General features: G+C 40.5%; 1 protein-coding gene across 2 annotated transcripts in view; it reads left to right on the forward strand.

Moving 5' to 3' along the window:
- GNB4 (G protein subunit beta 4) overlaps positions 1 to 17,159 on the forward strand; it is a 71,298-nt gene that overhangs the window by 18,568 nt on the left and 35,571 nt on the right. For both annotated transcript variants that reach the window (XM_070791580.1, XM_070791582.1), the window contains exon 2: positions 16,399 to 16,495. In XM_070791580.1, coding sequence (XP_070647681.1) covers positions 16,439 to 16,495 — 57 coding nt within the window. In that variant the 5' untranslated portion in view covers positions 16,399 to 16,438. The remainder of the gene's footprint in view (positions 1 to 16,398; positions 16,496 to 17,159) is intronic.

The raw sequence follows: 17,159 nt of genomic DNA on the forward strand, positions 1-17,159 counted from the left end.
TAGCAAAGTAATGCTCAAAATTCTCCAAGCCAGGCTTAAACAGTACATGAACTGTGAACTTTCAGATGTTCAGGCTGGATTTAGAAAAAGCAGAGGAACCAGAGATCAAATTGCCTGTTGGATCATTGAAAAAGCAAGAGAGTTCCGGAAAAACATCTACTATTTGACTATGCCAAAGCCTTTGACTGTGTGGATCACAACAGACTGGAAAATTTTTCAAGAGATGGGAATACCAGACCGCTTGACCTGCCTCATGAGAAATCTGTATGCAGGTCAGGAAGCAACAATTAGAACTGGACATGGAACAACAGACTGGTTCCAAATAGGGAAGGGAGTACGTCAAGGGTGCATATTGTCACCCTGCTTATTTAACTTATATGCAGAGTACATCATGAGAAACGCTGGGCTGGATGAAGCACAAACTGAAATCAAGATTGCCAGGAGAAATATCAATAACCTCAGATATGCAGATGACACCACCCTTATGGCAGAAAGTGAAGAAGAACTAAAGAGCCTCTTGATGAAAGTGAAAGAGCAGAGTGAAAAAGTTGGCTTAAAACTCAGTATTCAGAAAACTAATATCATGGCATCAGGTCCTATCATGGCAGATAGATGGGGAAACAGTGGAAACAGTGTCAGACTTTATATTTTTGGGTTCCAAAATCACTGCAGATGGTGATTGCAGCCATGAAATTAAAAGACGCTTACTCCTTGGAAGCAAAGTTATGACCAACCTAGATAGCATATTCAAAAGCAGAGACGTTACTTTGCCAACAAAGGTCCATCTAGTCAAGGCTATGGTTTTTCCAGTGGTCATGCATGGATGTGAAATTTGGACTGTGAAGAAAGCTGAACACCGAAGAATTGATGCTTCTGAACTCTGGTGTTGGAGAAGACTCTTGAGAGTCCCTTAGACTGCAAGGAGATCCAACCAGTCATTCTAAAGGAGATCAGTCCTGGGTGTTCTTTGGAAAGACTGATGATGAAGCTGAAGCTCCAATACTTTGGCCACCTCAGGCGAAGAGTTGACTCATTGGAAAAGACTGATGCTGGGAGGGATTGGGGGCAGGAGGAGAAGGGGACGACAGAGGATGAGATGGCTGGATGGCATCACCGACTCAATGGACATGAATTTGGGTGAACTCTGGGAGTTGGTGATGGACAGGGAAGCCTGGCATGCTGCGGTTCATGGGGTCGCAAAGAGTTGGACACGCCTGAGCGACTGAACTGAACTGAAAATCACTGCAGATAGTGACTGCAGCCATGAGATTAAAAGACCCTTGCTCCTTGGAAGAAAAGTTATGACCAACCTAGACAGCACATTAAAAATTAGAGACATTACTTTGCCAACAAAGGTCATTCTAGTCAAAGTTATGGTTTTTCCAGTAGTCACGTATGGATGTGAGAGTTGGAGTATAAAGAAAGCTGAGTGCTAGAGAATTGATACTTTTGAACTGTGGTATTGGAGAAGACTCTTGAGAGTCCCTTGGACAGCAAGGAGATGATCCAACCAGTCCATCCTAAAGTAAATCAGTCCTGAATATTCATTGGAAGGACTGATGCTGAAGCTGAAACTCTAATACTTTGGCCACCTCATGTGAAGAACTGACTCATTGGAAAAGACTCTGATGCTCAGAAAGATTGAGGGTGGAAGGAGAAGGGGATGACAGAGGATGAGATGATTGGATGGCATCACTGACTCAATGGATGTGAGTTTGAGTAAACTCCAGGAGTTGGTGATGGCCGGGGAGGCCTGGCATGCTGCAGTCGATGGGGTCACAAAGAGCAACTGAACTTAACTGAATTGAATTGAACTGATAATGAGACTGTGATTAATCACTGCATAATACATTGTACTTACTGGAAAAGTGTTCCTTTCTTGGGAATGCCTCACACATCTTTTGGATAAACTGTTATTTGCTTTTAAAAGAGTCTCTTACTCACAATTTGGAGATCCAGAATGCTTTGAAACTGCAGGGTTTTGTTTTTTTCATGTATCATTAGTGGCAAAACCTTATGTGATTTGAACTCCTTTGATGGCACAGACTGACTTGAACTAACATGAAACTGTTGCTAGTCCGTCTTTTCTCCACTTGATTGTGAAGATACTTATATTTTGCTGCAGAAATACTCCTTCTGGATTATGTGGGTGCTGCCACAAAGTCCAGTTGGGGTGTTAGGAAATATGTGTTGAATATACCTTTTAAAATCTGAAAACCTTAAAAAAAAGTCTTTTTAAAATCTATAAACTTGGCTGCGATCCAAAAGTCTACAAGCAATAAATGCTGGAGAGGGAGAAAAGGGAACTCTCTTACACTGTTGGTGGGAATGCAAACTAGTACAGCCACTATGGAGAACAGTGAAGATTCCTTAAAAAACTAGAAATAGAACTGCCATATGACCCAGCAATCCCACTGCTGGACATACACACCAAAGAAACCGAATTGAAAGAGACACGTGTACCCCAATGTTTATCGAAGCACTGTTTATAATAGCCAGGACATGGAAGCAACCTAGATGTCCATCAGCAGATGAATGGATAAGAAAGCTGTGGTACATATACACAATGGAGTATTACTCAGCCATTAAAAAGAATACATTTGAATCAGTTCTAATGAGGTGGGTGAAACTGGAGCCTATTATACAGAGTGAAGTAAGCCAGAAAGAAAAACACCAATACAGTATACTAACACATATGTATGGAATTTAGAAAGATGGTAACAATAACCCTGTATGTGAGACAGCAAAAGAGACACAGATGTACAGAACAGTCTTTTGGACTCTGTGGGAGAGGGAAAGGGTGGGATGATTTGGGAGAATGGCATTGAAACATGTATAGTATCATATAAGAAATGAATCGCCAGTCCAGGTTCAATACAGGATCCTTGGGGCTGGTGCACTGGGATGACCCAGAGGGATGGTATGGGGAGGGAGGTGGGAGAGGGGTTCAGGATGGGGAACACGTGTACACCCGTGGCGGATTCATGTTGATGTATGGCAAAACCAATACAATATTGTAAAGTAATTAGCCTCCACTTAAAATAAATAAATTTAAATTAAAAAATAAAATAAATAATAATAAATCAGAAAAAATAAAAAATAAAATCTATAAACTCCCAGATTCTGAATTGGCCTTTAGGGCTCAGGATAATGGATTATGGACCTAGGTGAATGTACACTTAAACAGCTGTTTTCCCTCTTAGACTGTTGACTCCTGGAGAGCTAGGCCTGTATCTACTTCATGTGTAGTATGGGTTCTTGGCATATAATAGGCATTCAGTAAATGTCTGGTGAGATGATGAACTATGCCAGAAATAGCAGTTAGGTGAAGGAAAACAGACTTGAGAGCAGCATTTTATTTTATCCTGGAGGACGGACGAAACAGACTGCCTTGAGTTTATAAGAGGCTGAATTGTGTTACTTTGTGGGCGCTTAAAAATGTTCAGTGTAATGAGAAACTTGGTAGCAAAATAAAAACTCAGTGCTTGTATTGTGTCAAGCATCTCTTCTGTTTTCTTCTATGATCCACTTGTCTCATACAACTCTAGGTTTTTGACTCATGAGGAAAGCCACATGGAGTATTTGTAATTGGAAGACTACTTGGGGTGGGTAAGCAAATATGTTTTTAAATTCCTTGGTAAGAATGATTATAAAAACTTCTGATTTTTATATGATTATATGAATGATTATAAAAACAAGTACCTTAACTAATTCATTATGAGCTTATGGGTTTTTTTAAAAAATAAAGTATAGCAGTTATGAATCAGGATTACAAAGAAAAGCAGAACATTACAGAATTTAATTATAAAAATAGCAAACTTCAACTTTTCTGATAAAATCTAGTAAGTAAAAGTAGTTTATACTTAAATTTTTAAAGTACAATTTAAAATATTCTTTCATGCCTTACATGAGCTTTCAAGATCCATATGAAAATTATTAGTAGCTAAGAAATACTTGTATGTCTTTGTCTCATATGGGTTAAAATAGTTGTTTGCTAACACAGCAGTATAATTGTACAGTCTACATAATGCCTTTCTTTAGTAAAAATTCTGTGGACATTTTAAGAAATGGAGAGAGGAGAATGTTTGAATTATGCAACTATGTTTTTTTTTTTCCATTTCATTTAATAAATTGGCTTGGGTACAATAACCCATTGGTATTTTTTGATATTTGTTACTGGTACAGCTGAACTTTTAAAAAGATAACTGATAGGCTGCCTTCTGCTCAACTAACAGTGCTTTCACTATGTGATCAAGTTATTTGAAATGTGTTAAATGAAGCAAATATTCATGTTGAAAAAGAGCTTAGTCAAGAAGTTATAGTAATTGAAAGAGCACTATGCTTATATCAAACTAATTTCTGTTAAATTACTAGTTTCAAATTGCTTTAGTAACTTCAGTACCATTTCAGAGACTGTGATAAACAACTCCAATTGGATCTTGACTAAAAATCAGCATTGGTGAAATTCCTTGACCATAACCTTCTGATGATTTTTATGTGTTTTTGTAAAGGAGGGTAGAGATGGCTCCTGTATATCTCATACATTTCTGTAACTCCCCTTCTTCCCAAGAGGGAAATTTCTTAACAGTTGATCGAAGATAGATCTGGAAAAACATAAATATTTAAGAAATGAATTGGGGGTTGGGGTCAGGAGGGAAGAGTCTGCAGTGATGCAGAGAAGGAATAGTCAGTGAAGTACTAGGAAGATCTAGGAAATGAAGAGTCTGGAAAGCTATTGCAGTAAAGCTTGAATAAGAAGGGAGTGTCGTTAGATTCAGCGGAGAGACCTAGTGAAATGCCCTTGCATGGAGTCAAAGGAGGGTTGTTAAGACTGGCTTCCAGAGTCACACAGGCTTGGATTCATGTCCTGACTTTGCTTCTAATCTTAGGCAAATCGTTTAACCTAATCTCAGCTTCTTTTTGTCTTTATTTTTATTTCATTCCATTACTTTTATTATTTCCCAGTGGACTTAAGGTGTGTTAAAAAGTATAACTGAGTCATACTGAAACATTTAAGATTGTTTTCCTTTTGAGCAAAAATCAATTTGGATTGGGTACTGCCAAACCAGAAGTGGTTAGGAGTGCCCCGCCACCCACCTATGGAGGCAGGGTTAAGACTTGTATAGAGAAGAGGAGGAAGGGGAGCAAGGGTATTATTTGATTGGCTGTAGCTTACAAGGCTATGGTTTTTCCAGTAGTCATCTGTGGATGTGAGAGTTGGACTATAAAGAAAGCTGAGTGCCAAAGAATTGATGCTTTTGAACTGTGGTGTTGGAGAAGACTCAGTCCCTTGGAGAGCAAGGAGATCCAGCCAGTCCATCCTAAAGGAAATCAGTCCTGAATATTCATTGGAAGGACTGATGCTGAAGCTGAAACTCCAATTCTTTGGCCACCTGATGTGAAGAGCTGACTCATTGGAAAAGACTCTGATGCTGGGAAAGATTGAAGGCAGGAGGAGAAGAGGACGACAGAGAATGAGATGGTTGGATGACATCACTGACTCAATGGACATGAGTTTGAGTAAGCTCCGAGAGTTGGTGATGGACAGGGAGACCTGGCGTGCTGCAATCCATGGGGTCACAAAGAGTCGGACATGACTCAGCGACTGAACTGAACTGAGCTTACATGGTTGCCTTATTTGGTAAACTGGTTAGCTGTAATTGGTTGTCCTTAGGTTTTGATTTCTTAACCTTGGGGCATTTATAGACTTAGGTTTTGGTTTGCTTACACAGGCTGCTTCCCAGGTGGCTGAGAAGGTAAAGTGTCTGCTTGCAGTGTGGGAGACCCGGGTTCAATCCCTGGGTCAGGAAGATCCCCTGGAGAAGGAAATGGCAACCCACTCCAGTACTCTTGCCTGGGAAATTCCATGAAGAGAGGAGCCTGGTAGGCTACACTCCACCGGGTCTCAAAGAGTCAGACACAACTGAGTGACTTCACTTTCTTTTTCTTCAGATAGGCTGCTAAGATATTAGAATCACCTCAGTCTAATGGCTTCCTTGTTTGATTGAACTTGTCCAAGAGTTGTATTAATTGTAAATACATTCATGGATCCATGTATGATTCACTTTTATGTGTTTATATTTGCTTGTTTGTTGATAATATAGAAACACCTGTAAAGAAAATACCCAACTCAGGAATTTGTAAAATAACAATTGCTTGCAACTATTTGTGTGTTCCTTCCTCCTGTTTTATCATTCTCTTGCTTCAGAAAAGTTTTACTGGATATGTATACACTCCTAAACAATGTATTATTTAGTTTTAGTTGCTTTTGCATTTTGTAAAAAGTATTATGCTGGTAGGTGTCTTCTGGAACTTGCTTTTTTCCTCTTGGCAGTATTTTTCAGATTTGTCTATGTTGTGTATACCTATAGCTCATTCATTTTTACTGCAATGTAATAATTCATTATAAAAACAGTGTACTTACCCATTTCCCTATTGGCAGGTATTTTATTGCTATTACAGGTAATGCTGTATAAATCCAGCTCTTGAGCACATGAGTATATGTACTTAAGTTTCTCCTGAAAGTGAAAGTGAAGTCGCTCAGTTGGGTCCGACTCTTTGTAACCCCATGGACTGTAGCCTATCAGGCTCCTCCGTCCATGGGATTTTCCAGGCAAGAGTGCTGGAGTGGATTGCCATTTCCTTCTCCAGGGGATCTTCCCGACCCAGGAATCAAACCCAGATCTCCAGCATTGCAGGCAGACGCTTTACCATCTGAGCCACCAGGGAAGCCCAAATTATCAGATTGAAAGGTGTATCATCACCCATGTTAGATATTGCCAGATTGCTTCCCAAAGAGCTGTTCCATCAGAATATATTATCATTTTCCACAGCTTTGCCACCTCCTGGATGAGGGGTAAGAAAATTCTGTAAATCTGAAAGGTACAAAGTTGTTTATTTTCATTTCCCTGTTAACTTGAGGTTGAGTATCTTGTTTGTATATTGGCTTCTACTGGTTTTCCTGCTGTGATCTGCTATTTGTATCTTTGCACATTTTTCTTTTGGGTCATCAGTCTTTTTTATTACTAGCTTGGAGGAATTGCTTTTAAATTCTAGGTGCTGAGGATGTAAAACAGATTGACTGCCAGATATTTCCCTAAGAGTTGAGTTTTTTGGATTTACTGTAGAGAATTGCAGTTCAGGGTGTGTAACCTTGGCAAATCATATGCCAGTCTCACCAGGCAAGGAAAGGAGAACTCTTTTATAGAGTTGAAAAGGAAGTTGAGTAGGCTGTAGTAAACAGAGTCCATGGCTTTCCATTGGCTGTGACCTTGCTGGGAAAGAAGAATGCATCTTTCCTTGGGGGTTCTGTGATGTCACAGGGTGGGAGAGCTCCCTCTTGCTGTCTCCCGACTCTACTTAAATTTCTACTTGTTAATTCTTTACAATGTTAATCCTTTAGTTAAATTTTAGCTTGCAACTGTCCTTTCTCACTCAATCTATGTCTTTGTTTTTTGTTTTTGTTTTTTCTTTCTTTCTCTTAGGTGTAGAGGCTAAGTTCTTCTCATCATGCCTACACTGTACTTACACAACTGAAGAGGCTAGCTCTTGTAGCTGACCTTTCCTCCTCTCCTCTGTGCTTTTGTTTATAAAGATAATTGTTAAAAGCATCGTCAGCTCTGTGTGTGTGTGTGTGTGTGCATCAGACTCTTAGACTATTTAATAAGCCTGGAGGATGATTCTACTTCCATATGTTGGGAGCTGTTTTGGTTTTTTTTTTTAAGTAATGTGTTTGATTCCTCTTTGTCTTCAGTTTTGGTGCTACTTGCCAGGTCTGAGTCTTTAGGAGAAGCTCTACTCAATTTTCTGTAATACATATAATCAGTGGAGATGGTATACTTTAATTTCAGTCTATAATCACTTCTTTTTTTTGGTCAGTAACTCAGGAAAAGTCTTATGAGAGAATATTTTTGGTTTACTCCCTTCTCAGTTTGGGATCTTGATTATTTTAAATACTTTAGATTTAAATTATTTTAAATAATTTAGATAAGACTTTTCCTTATCTATTTGTTGTTGTTGTTCAGTCACTCAGTCTGTTCAACTCTTTGAACTGCAGCACGCCAGGCTTCCCTGTCCTTCACCATCTCCTGGAGTTTGCTTAAACTCATGTCCATTGAGTCGGTGATGCCATCCAACCGTCTCATCCTCTGTTGTCTCCTTCCTGCCTTCAGTCTTTACCAGCATCAGGGTCTTTTCTAATGAGTTGGCTTTTTGCATCAGGTGGCCAAAGTATTGGAGCTTCAGCTTCAGCATCAGTCCTTCCAATGAATATTCAGGACTGATTTCCTTTAGGATGGACTGGTTGGATCTCCTTGCAGTCGAGCAGACTCTTAAGATTCTTCTCCAACACCATATTTCAAAAGCATCAATTCTTCGGCGCTCAGCCACTTTAATGGTCCAACTTTCACATCCATATATGACTAGTGGAAAAACTTTCCACTAGCTTGGACTAGATGGACCTTTGTCAGCAAAGTAATGTCTCTGCTTTTTTAATACGCTGTCTAGGTTGGTCATAGCTTTTCTTCCAAGGAGCAAGCATCTTTAAATTTCGTGGCTGTAGTCACCATCTGCAGTGATTTTGGAGCCCAAGAAAATAAGGTCTTTCTCTGTTTCCATTGTTTCCCCATTTATTTGCCATGAAGTGATGGGACTGGATGCCATGATCTTTGTTTTTTGAATGTTGAGCTTTAAGCTAACTGTTTCACTCTCCTCTTTCACCTTCATCATGAGGCTCTTTAGTTCCTCTTCACTTTTTGCCATAAGGGTAGTGTCATCTGCATATCTGAAATTATTGACATTTCTCCCAGCAATCTTGATTCCAGCTTGTGTTTCACCCAGCCCAGAATTTTGCATGATGTACTCTGCATATAAGTTAAATAAGCAGAGTGACAGTATACAGCCTTGACGTACTCCTTTCCCAATTTGGAACCAGTCTGTTGTTCCATGTCTGGTTCTAATTGTTGCTTCTTGACCTGCATGCAGGTTTCTCAGGAGGCAGGTAAGGCGGTCTGGTATTCCCATCTCTTGACGAATTTTCCACAGTTTGTTGTGATCCACACAGTCAAAGTCTTTAGCATAGTCAACGAAGCAGAAGTAGATGTTTTTCTGGAATTCTCTGCTCTTAGTCTGCCTGGCTACACCCAGTGAAGACTTTTCCATTAGTGGCTGACTATCTGACTGGTTTTCCATCTCCTGTCATTATTTTCCATATTTTTCTTTTCCCCACATGGGATTCACAATGCTTTATAAAATGGTTTGCCACTTCCCTTATTTCTGTCCTTTATCAATAATTGTGGGTGCACAGGACTGCAGGAGGGCAAGTGGTCTGATCACCCTGTTTTCTACCAACCAAAATAAATGCCCGTAGAGACTTTGCTTCTCTGATTTTGAGCATGCTATTAGGGGTATAGTTTGAGGGAGCTACTTAATAAACTATACCTCATGCAACAATATTGTTCTCAAGAATTCACAATTTTTGTAGCCATATATCCACAGAGCCATTTCCAGTAACCCGACTGGCCACTTCTTGAGATCTTCCTCCTTCAAAACATATTATTAGGATTTACCATATTAGGTTTCATCTGAGGGTATCCTTTTGCCTCTTTTTACTCTTATCAGGCCCTGGACTTATCTGGAAGTAGTTTACAATCCACTAGTCTATTTTGGATGTAGTTTTTTGGTGGGGGGAGGTGTATTCTCAGGAATATGACAGTTGTCAGATGAGAAGAAAACATCAACAGAAAGTCTGTTTATTCAAAATATTCTCCCTCTTTATTGACAGAACTAATATAAATGGATCAGGTAGGGGCTCTCCGAGAAACAGAATCAGGAATGACTTTCTTAACAGAAGAGAATCCACTTTGATCTAAGCCATTTTGCGCTCTAAACCTGGCAGCGGTGCTTGCGCTTGAACAGGTCTCAGTAATTGATGATCTAAGGGAACAAAGTGGTCATGTATAGATGTGAGAGTTGGACTGTGAAGAAAGCTGAGCACTGAAAAATTGATGCTTTTGAACTGTGGTGTTGGAGAAGACTCTTTAGAGTCCCTTGGACTGCAAGGAGATCCAACCAGTCCATTCTAAAGGAGATCAGCCCTGGGTATTCTTTGGAAGGAATGATCCTAAGGCTGAAACTCCAATACTTTGGCCACCTCATGCAGAGTTGACTCATTGGAAAAGACTGATGCTGGGAGGGATTAGGGGCAGGAGGAGAAGGGGACGACAGAGGATGAGATGGCTGGATGGCATCACGGACTCGATGGACGTGAGTTTGAGTGAACTCCAGGAGTTGGTGATGGACAGGGAGGCCTAGCGTGCTGGTATTCATGGGGTCGCAAAGAGTCAGACACAAAAGAGACAGGACTGAGCGACTGAACTGATACTAAACTGATAAGGGGACAAATGGAGAAGGAAAATGGCAACCCACTCCGGTATTTTTGCCTGGAGGGTTCTGTGGACAGAGAAGCCTGGAGGGCTGTGTAGTCCATGGGGTCACAAGAGTCACTTAGTGACTAAACCGAGAGAACAAAAGAATGTCAGGCAAGAGAAGTAGCAATAGCAAAGATAATATATCAGTTGTAAGGACTCCCAGTTTTGTTTCATTGATGAAGATTAGCCCGAAGGGCTCGAGATCAACTAGAATCTAAGGGATGATGATGTTGACCTTTTCTGACCCTTGTGACTTTAGTCAACTGAAGTTTAGTCTCTGTAGACCAGCCAGGCCCCTTCATGAATCTGCATGAACCCTTAGCTTAAAACTGCCTTAGTTTTGCTTCTGGGAAGTTAACTGTTTCGGGAAAGATCCCCTGTGCTCTCCTTACCTGCTGTAAGTAGTAAATCCTTCCTTCCAGTTTTTAAGTTGGGTGTGTCTTTTGGTGCAACACCCACCAGGAGGTGAACCCGGTTTTCAAGTAACACTAATAAGTTTTCATTAAAGAGCAAAAAGTTAGTTCTTGTTTTTAGCAACAGGCTTGAAAGGCAGGGAAGGCTGCTGTGATATTTTTCAGACATGAAAAGTTTGTGGTTGTCGTTTAGCAGAAGAAAAGTAATTTTCACTCTACCCTTCTGAGTTCTTGGCTGAGATGTCCTGTAATAAAAGATGAACAGGAGGAAAACATAGAAGTATAGTGTGAGATACCCAGGAAAAAACGAGTAACTCCCTGAGGTACCCAAGCCACCAGCTTAAATACCATCTTCAGCTAAAGACAGAAGGAAGTTTGGGAGGTTGGGAGTGGAAACCAGTCTTGAGAGGTTCCTAGGAAAAGCAAGGGTAAGGTTTGATGTGCAGATTTAAGACCTTGCCTTCTCCAATGATAAGACTTGTCATTTGGAGTCATCCCTCACTTAATGATACCAAGAAGTACCCTTAAAATTGGAGATTCCCTTTGTAGATGTTGCTTTCCATTTCAAAGGGGGTAACTTCTACTATTGTTTTCAGAGTTGCTCTCGTGTCTGTTTTTTCTCAAAATAATCCTCCTGCCCAAGAGGCATATTTTGGGGTGGCATATTTTGCTACCCTCACTGGGCACAAGCATCACAAGGGTTCTGATTTTGCGGTTCGGAAATTTTCTCAGAAAGTCCATTGCCTTATGATTGCCCCCTTATTTTCTGTTATGCCTTAAACTTAGGCTTAAACTTAGCTGAAGTTTTCTATTAAATAGAATATGAAGTTTACTATTAAATAAAATATGAAGTTTTCTGTTATGCTTAAACTTAGCTGAAGTCATTGGGCATGAGACTTGAGAATTCAGAATTCCGTGTGAGGACGTAGAGTCACATAAAGACAAGTCTGTTTGAAAGTTCCTTAAATATAGAAAAAGGTCTATAAATGATGGTGAAATATAGAATCAGGGAGTTTTTTCTTTTTTTTTCTTAAAGGGAGAGGCTTGAGTGTGTAGCCCCTAATGAAAAGGATGCAGTGGAAAGTGAAATGCTCCCCGCAGGGTGTTTGTTGAATGAAAATGAGGATGTATAACTTTACAGTAGGCACACTAGCTTTCAACACCTGAATACCCTGATCAGTCGTAGCTTCACTGATAGCAGCATAAACAGTAAGTTCATTCTGATGTCTTGTAATATGAAGTCTAGTCTCACCTAAGAGTATTCTTGCTGAATACATTGAGCTTGAATATCATCCAGCCTGTAGATGTAACTTCCTTCGAATTCATAGATGTTACAGAGGATAGAGAAGCGATACCTTGAAGAAGTAAACAGAATGTGAGATGATCTACAGGATAGGTCTCTCCAATAACTCTATTATGATAGAGAAAAAAGAAAGCAGGAGATGGATTCTTCTAGATGGAGAGACTTAAGAGATATAACTAAATGTATTACAGAGTCTTTAATTGGATCTTGATTTGAACAACTCTGACATAAAAGACCTTGGTGTGATAATGGGGGAAATTTGAAAATGGACTGGGTATTAGCTACTAGATAATTGTTAATATGGGAGGTTTGTTAATGGTATTAAGGTTTAGTAGGAAAATGTCTTAATATTTTTGGAAATGTGTACTGAAATATTTTAAAGTAGCTTGATGTCTGTGTTTTTTAAAACATTTCAGTTCAGTTCAGTCGCTCAGTCGTGTTTGACTCTTTGTGACCCCATGAATCGCAGCATGCCAGGCCTCCCTGTCCATCACCAACTTCCGGAATTCACTCAAACTCATGTCCATCGAGTCAGTGATGCCATCCAGCCATCTCATCCTCTGTCGTCCCCTTCTCCTCCTGCCCCCAATCCCTCCCAGCATCAGAGTCTTTTCCAATGAGTCAACTCTTCGCATGAGGTGGCCAAAGTACTGGAGTTTCAGCTTTAGCATCATTCCTTGCAAAGAACACCCAGGACTCATCTCCTTTAGGATGGACTGGTTGGATCTCCTTGCAGTCCAAGGGATTTTCAAGAGTCTTCTCTAACACCACAGTTCAAAAGCATCAATTCTTCAGCACTCAGCTTTCTTCACAGTCCAACTCTCACATCCATACATGACTACTGGAAAAATTATAGCCTTGACTAGACGGACCTTTGTTGGCAAAGTAATGTCTCTGCTTTTGAATATGCTATCTAGGTTGGTCATAACTTTCCTTCCAAGGAGTAAGCGTCTTTTAATTTCATGGCTGCAGTCACCATCTGCAGTGATTTTGGCTTTGTCAAAATAAAGTCTGACATTGTTTCTACTGTTTCCCCATCTATTTGCCATGAAGTGATGGGACCAGATGCCATGATCTTAGTTTTCTGAACATTTAAAACATTTATGGGAGTATAAAAATTTGTTTTATTTATATTTGATTTATAATGTGTTACTTTCTGCTATATAGCACAGTGATTCAGTTATACACAAATGTATATATTGTTTTTCATATTCTTTCCCATTATAGTTTATCACAGGGTATTGAATATAGTTCCCTGTGCTATATAGGAGGACCTTGTTGTTTATCCATATGTAGTTTTGGTCTGCTAATCCCTAACTCCCTACCTACCCACCCCTCTATCCATCCTACCCGCCCCTCTCCTCTTTGGCAGCCACAAGCCTGTTCTCCTTGTCTGCAAGTCTGGTTTTGTTTTGTATAAATAGATAAGTTCATTTCTGTCATATTTTAGAGTGCATATATAAGTGATATCTTACGGTATTTGTCTTTCTCTGTCTGACTTATTTCACTTAGTATGATAATCTCTGGGTCCATCCGTGTTGCTGCAGATGGTGTTACTTTATTCTGTTTTTGGCCGAGTAATATTCCATTATATATATACAGCATATTTTCTTTATCCATTGATGTCTGTGATTGACTTTAAAATACTTCAGCAAAAGGAACAAAAGTTGGAACAAATACAGTAACAATAGTAACAATTTGTAAACCTTCCCCACTCCAGTACTCTTGCGTGGAAAATCCCATGGACAGAGGAGCCTGGTAGGCTGCAGTCCATGGGGTCGCGAAGAGTCGGACACGACTGAGCAACTTCCCTAAACCTTCATGGTAGACATTATGGATGTCCATTATACAAATTTCTCTACCTCTTTCTGTGTTTGAAATTTTTAAATAAAAAGACAAAAACAATTGAGAAAAGTGAGAGGTTCATGAACTAGGTGAAAAGGGATAAGCAGAAGTGTAAGGTTACTAAAAAGATAGGGATAGATAGGATTTAAATCTCAGGGGGAAGAATTGACCCAAATGACAAAAAACTCAGCTCCTCTATCATGAGGAGGACCTTTTATTATGGAAGCTCTTCTGTTAAGGCAGGAAACTCCTTCTTCTGTTAAGCTTCTTAAAGAAGCTTAAAGAAGCTCCTTCTTCCCTTCTATTATGAGAATCGTTGATACTGAGCAGACTCGATGGGTAAAAAGCTGCATAGAGTAGCCGGCTAAATAGCTTATATGAACTTGTAGTAGAACTAATGTGCCCTCCCCCGTTTGACTTTTCAGTCAGTGTTTGGTAGTGTGAGCGCTGACTGAAAGAAAGGAGGGCGTTGGGTTTGTCGAAGCTGTGATTTTTGTCTGTTGAATGTGACCAAATAGAAGGACAGGGGAAACTAGGGCACTGGCAGAGTTGTCCGTGAAGTGCTGGACCTGGAATCTAGCCTGAATGAGAAGGAAAGTGCAACTTGCAACTCGAAGATGAGAAAGTTCTGGAGATCTAATGCACAGCATAGTGATTGCAGTCAACCATGCTGTGTTATGTACTTTAAAGCTGCTAAGAGACTAGATCTTAAATATTCTCTCCATAAAATAGAAGTGGTAATTATGTGATGCAAGAGGGGTGTTAATGCTTTGGTGGTGATCATATTGCAAATATATAAATATCAAATCAGCACGTTGTACATCTTAGATTTACACAAAGGGTAAAGGGGTCCAGTTGGGTGCATACGTGCTATCAGTGAAGGTTGTTCTGAGAAGGAACATTTGAATCGAGTTAAGGGTGCAATGAATGAAAATATCAGGGGCAAGAGGCTTCCAGGCAGAGGTAAGAGCAAGTGCTGAGACTGAAGCTGGAGCCTGCTTAGTATGTTCACTAAGAAAGCTGAGCCTGCTTAGTGTGTTCACTAAGAAAGCTTTCTAATGTTAAGAAGACTTCTGAGTGTCTGGACCAGAGAGAGATGGGGAAGAGGAAGCAGAGATATCATGTTAGAGGGATGGATAACAGATTGTGTAAAGACTCTGCATTGATGTTGTTTAGTCGCTAAGTTGTGTCCAACTCTTTGTGACCCCATGGACTGTCTCCCACCAGGCTGCTCTGTCCATTGGATTTCCCAAGCAAGGAAACTGGAGCAGGTTGCCATTTCCTTCTCCAGGGAATCTTTCTGACCCAGGGATTGAACTTGCATCCCCTGCATTGCAGGCAGATTCTCTACTGCTGAGCCACCAGGGAAGCATAAAGCTTTGTAGGTCAAGATAAACAGACTTTACACTGAGTGGAGTGAAAAGCGTTTGTATAATTTCAAGCAGAAGAGTGACTTGTATTTTCAAAGGATCAGTGTTTTGCTCTGTTTAGAATAGACTGGAGAGTGGGCAAGGGCGATAGGAAGGAGACCCGGTGAATGATAGTGGTGACTTAGACCAAGGTCGGAGAAGGCGATGGCACCCCACTCCAGTACCCTTGCCTGGAAAATCCCATGGACGGAGGAGCCTGGTAGGCTGCAGTCCATGGGGTCGCTAAGAGTTGGACATGACTGAGCGACTTCACTTTCACTTTTCACTTTCATGCATTGGAGAAGGAAATGGCAACCCATTCTTGGCAACTCCAGTGTTCTTGCCTGGAGAATCCCAGGGACGGGGGAGCCTGGTTGGCTGCCGTCTGTGGGGTCGCACAGAGTCGGACACGACTGAAGCAACTTAGCAGCAGCAGCAGACCAAGGTAGTCAGAGTAGAGGTAATCAGAGTTGGTCATATCCTGGATGATTTTTGAAAGAGTGCCTGACATGATTTGCTGGTGGATTAGAAGTAGGATATAAAAGAAACTGAACAGAGAAATTAAGGATGACTCCCAGGTTTTTGGCTTAAACAATTGAAAGGACAGAACTGGCATTTACAGAGATGAGAAAGACTTCAGGATGGTGTGGGGTTCGCTTTTGAAGTAAGTTGAGGTGCCTTTTAGGCATCATGGTCCGAATGTCTCTCGGGACCTTTGGCACTGTTGTAAAGCATTTCTCACTGGACTCAGTTCTAGTGCTAATTGTCTATAATTTAGTCTTGAATACTGCTACTCAGGGTGTCTCTTCCATCCTCTCATCCCATTCCTCCATAAAATCTTTAGTAAATAATCTAGATCTGTATTTATGAAGCCATTTTAAGTTCTAGTAATAATGATTGCATTTGAGATTCAGAAGAACCAATTATATGTCAGAATATAAAAAGTAGATTAATATGTAAACAGAGAAGTGAATCAGTCTTTGTCTTTCTCTTTTGTACAGGGCTTTCATTTGTTAGTTTCTACCCTGAGGAAATTCAAGGATGAGTGAGCTGGAACAACTGAGGCAGGAAGCCGAGCAGCTACGGAATCAGATCCAGGTAAGAGCAAACTTTTTCATTTTGAAATTTTATTAACACTTTTATGAACTACTAGTGATGAACAACAGAGAAGGCAATGGCACCCCACTCCAGTGCTCTTGCCTGGAAAATCCCATGGATGGAGGAGCCTGGTGGGCTGCAGTCCATGGGGTCACTAAGAGTGGGACACGACTGAGCGACTTCACTTTCACTTTTCACTTCCATGCATTGGAGAAGGAAATGGCAACCCACTCCAGTGTTCTTGCCTGGAGAATCCCAGGGACGGCGGAGCCTGGTGGGCTGCCGTCTACGGGATCACACAGAGTCGGACACAACTGAAGCGACTTAGCAGCAATGATGAACAAAATTTGAATATTAGTTTGCATATATTAAATAATTTTTGAAGTGAGAAATGATCACTTTGTTTTTATCATGCTTCTAAAGAACACTCCAAAAGTCATTTCTAACAAATACCTATGTGGACCAGTGACCTCTCTGTCCGTAAGAGGTTAATGTTGTACATGTAATCCCCGCTGACATCATCCTCTTCTACCCAAACACCTGGAATCGCAGAATTGATGCTTTTGAACTGTGGTGTTGGAGAAGACTCTTGAGAGTCCCTTGGACTGCAAGGAGATCAAACCAGTCAATCCTAAAGGAAATCAACCTTGAATATTCATTGGAA

Source organism: Bos indicus, chromosome 1 (genome assembly GCF_029378745.1).
Source record: "Bos indicus isolate NIAB-ARS_2022 breed Sahiwal x Tharparkar chromosome 1, NIAB-ARS_B.indTharparkar_mat_pri_1.0, whole genome shotgun sequence".
In the NCBI taxonomy this organism is placed as follows: domain Eukaryota; kingdom Metazoa; phylum Chordata; class Mammalia; order Artiodactyla; family Bovidae; genus Bos; species Bos indicus.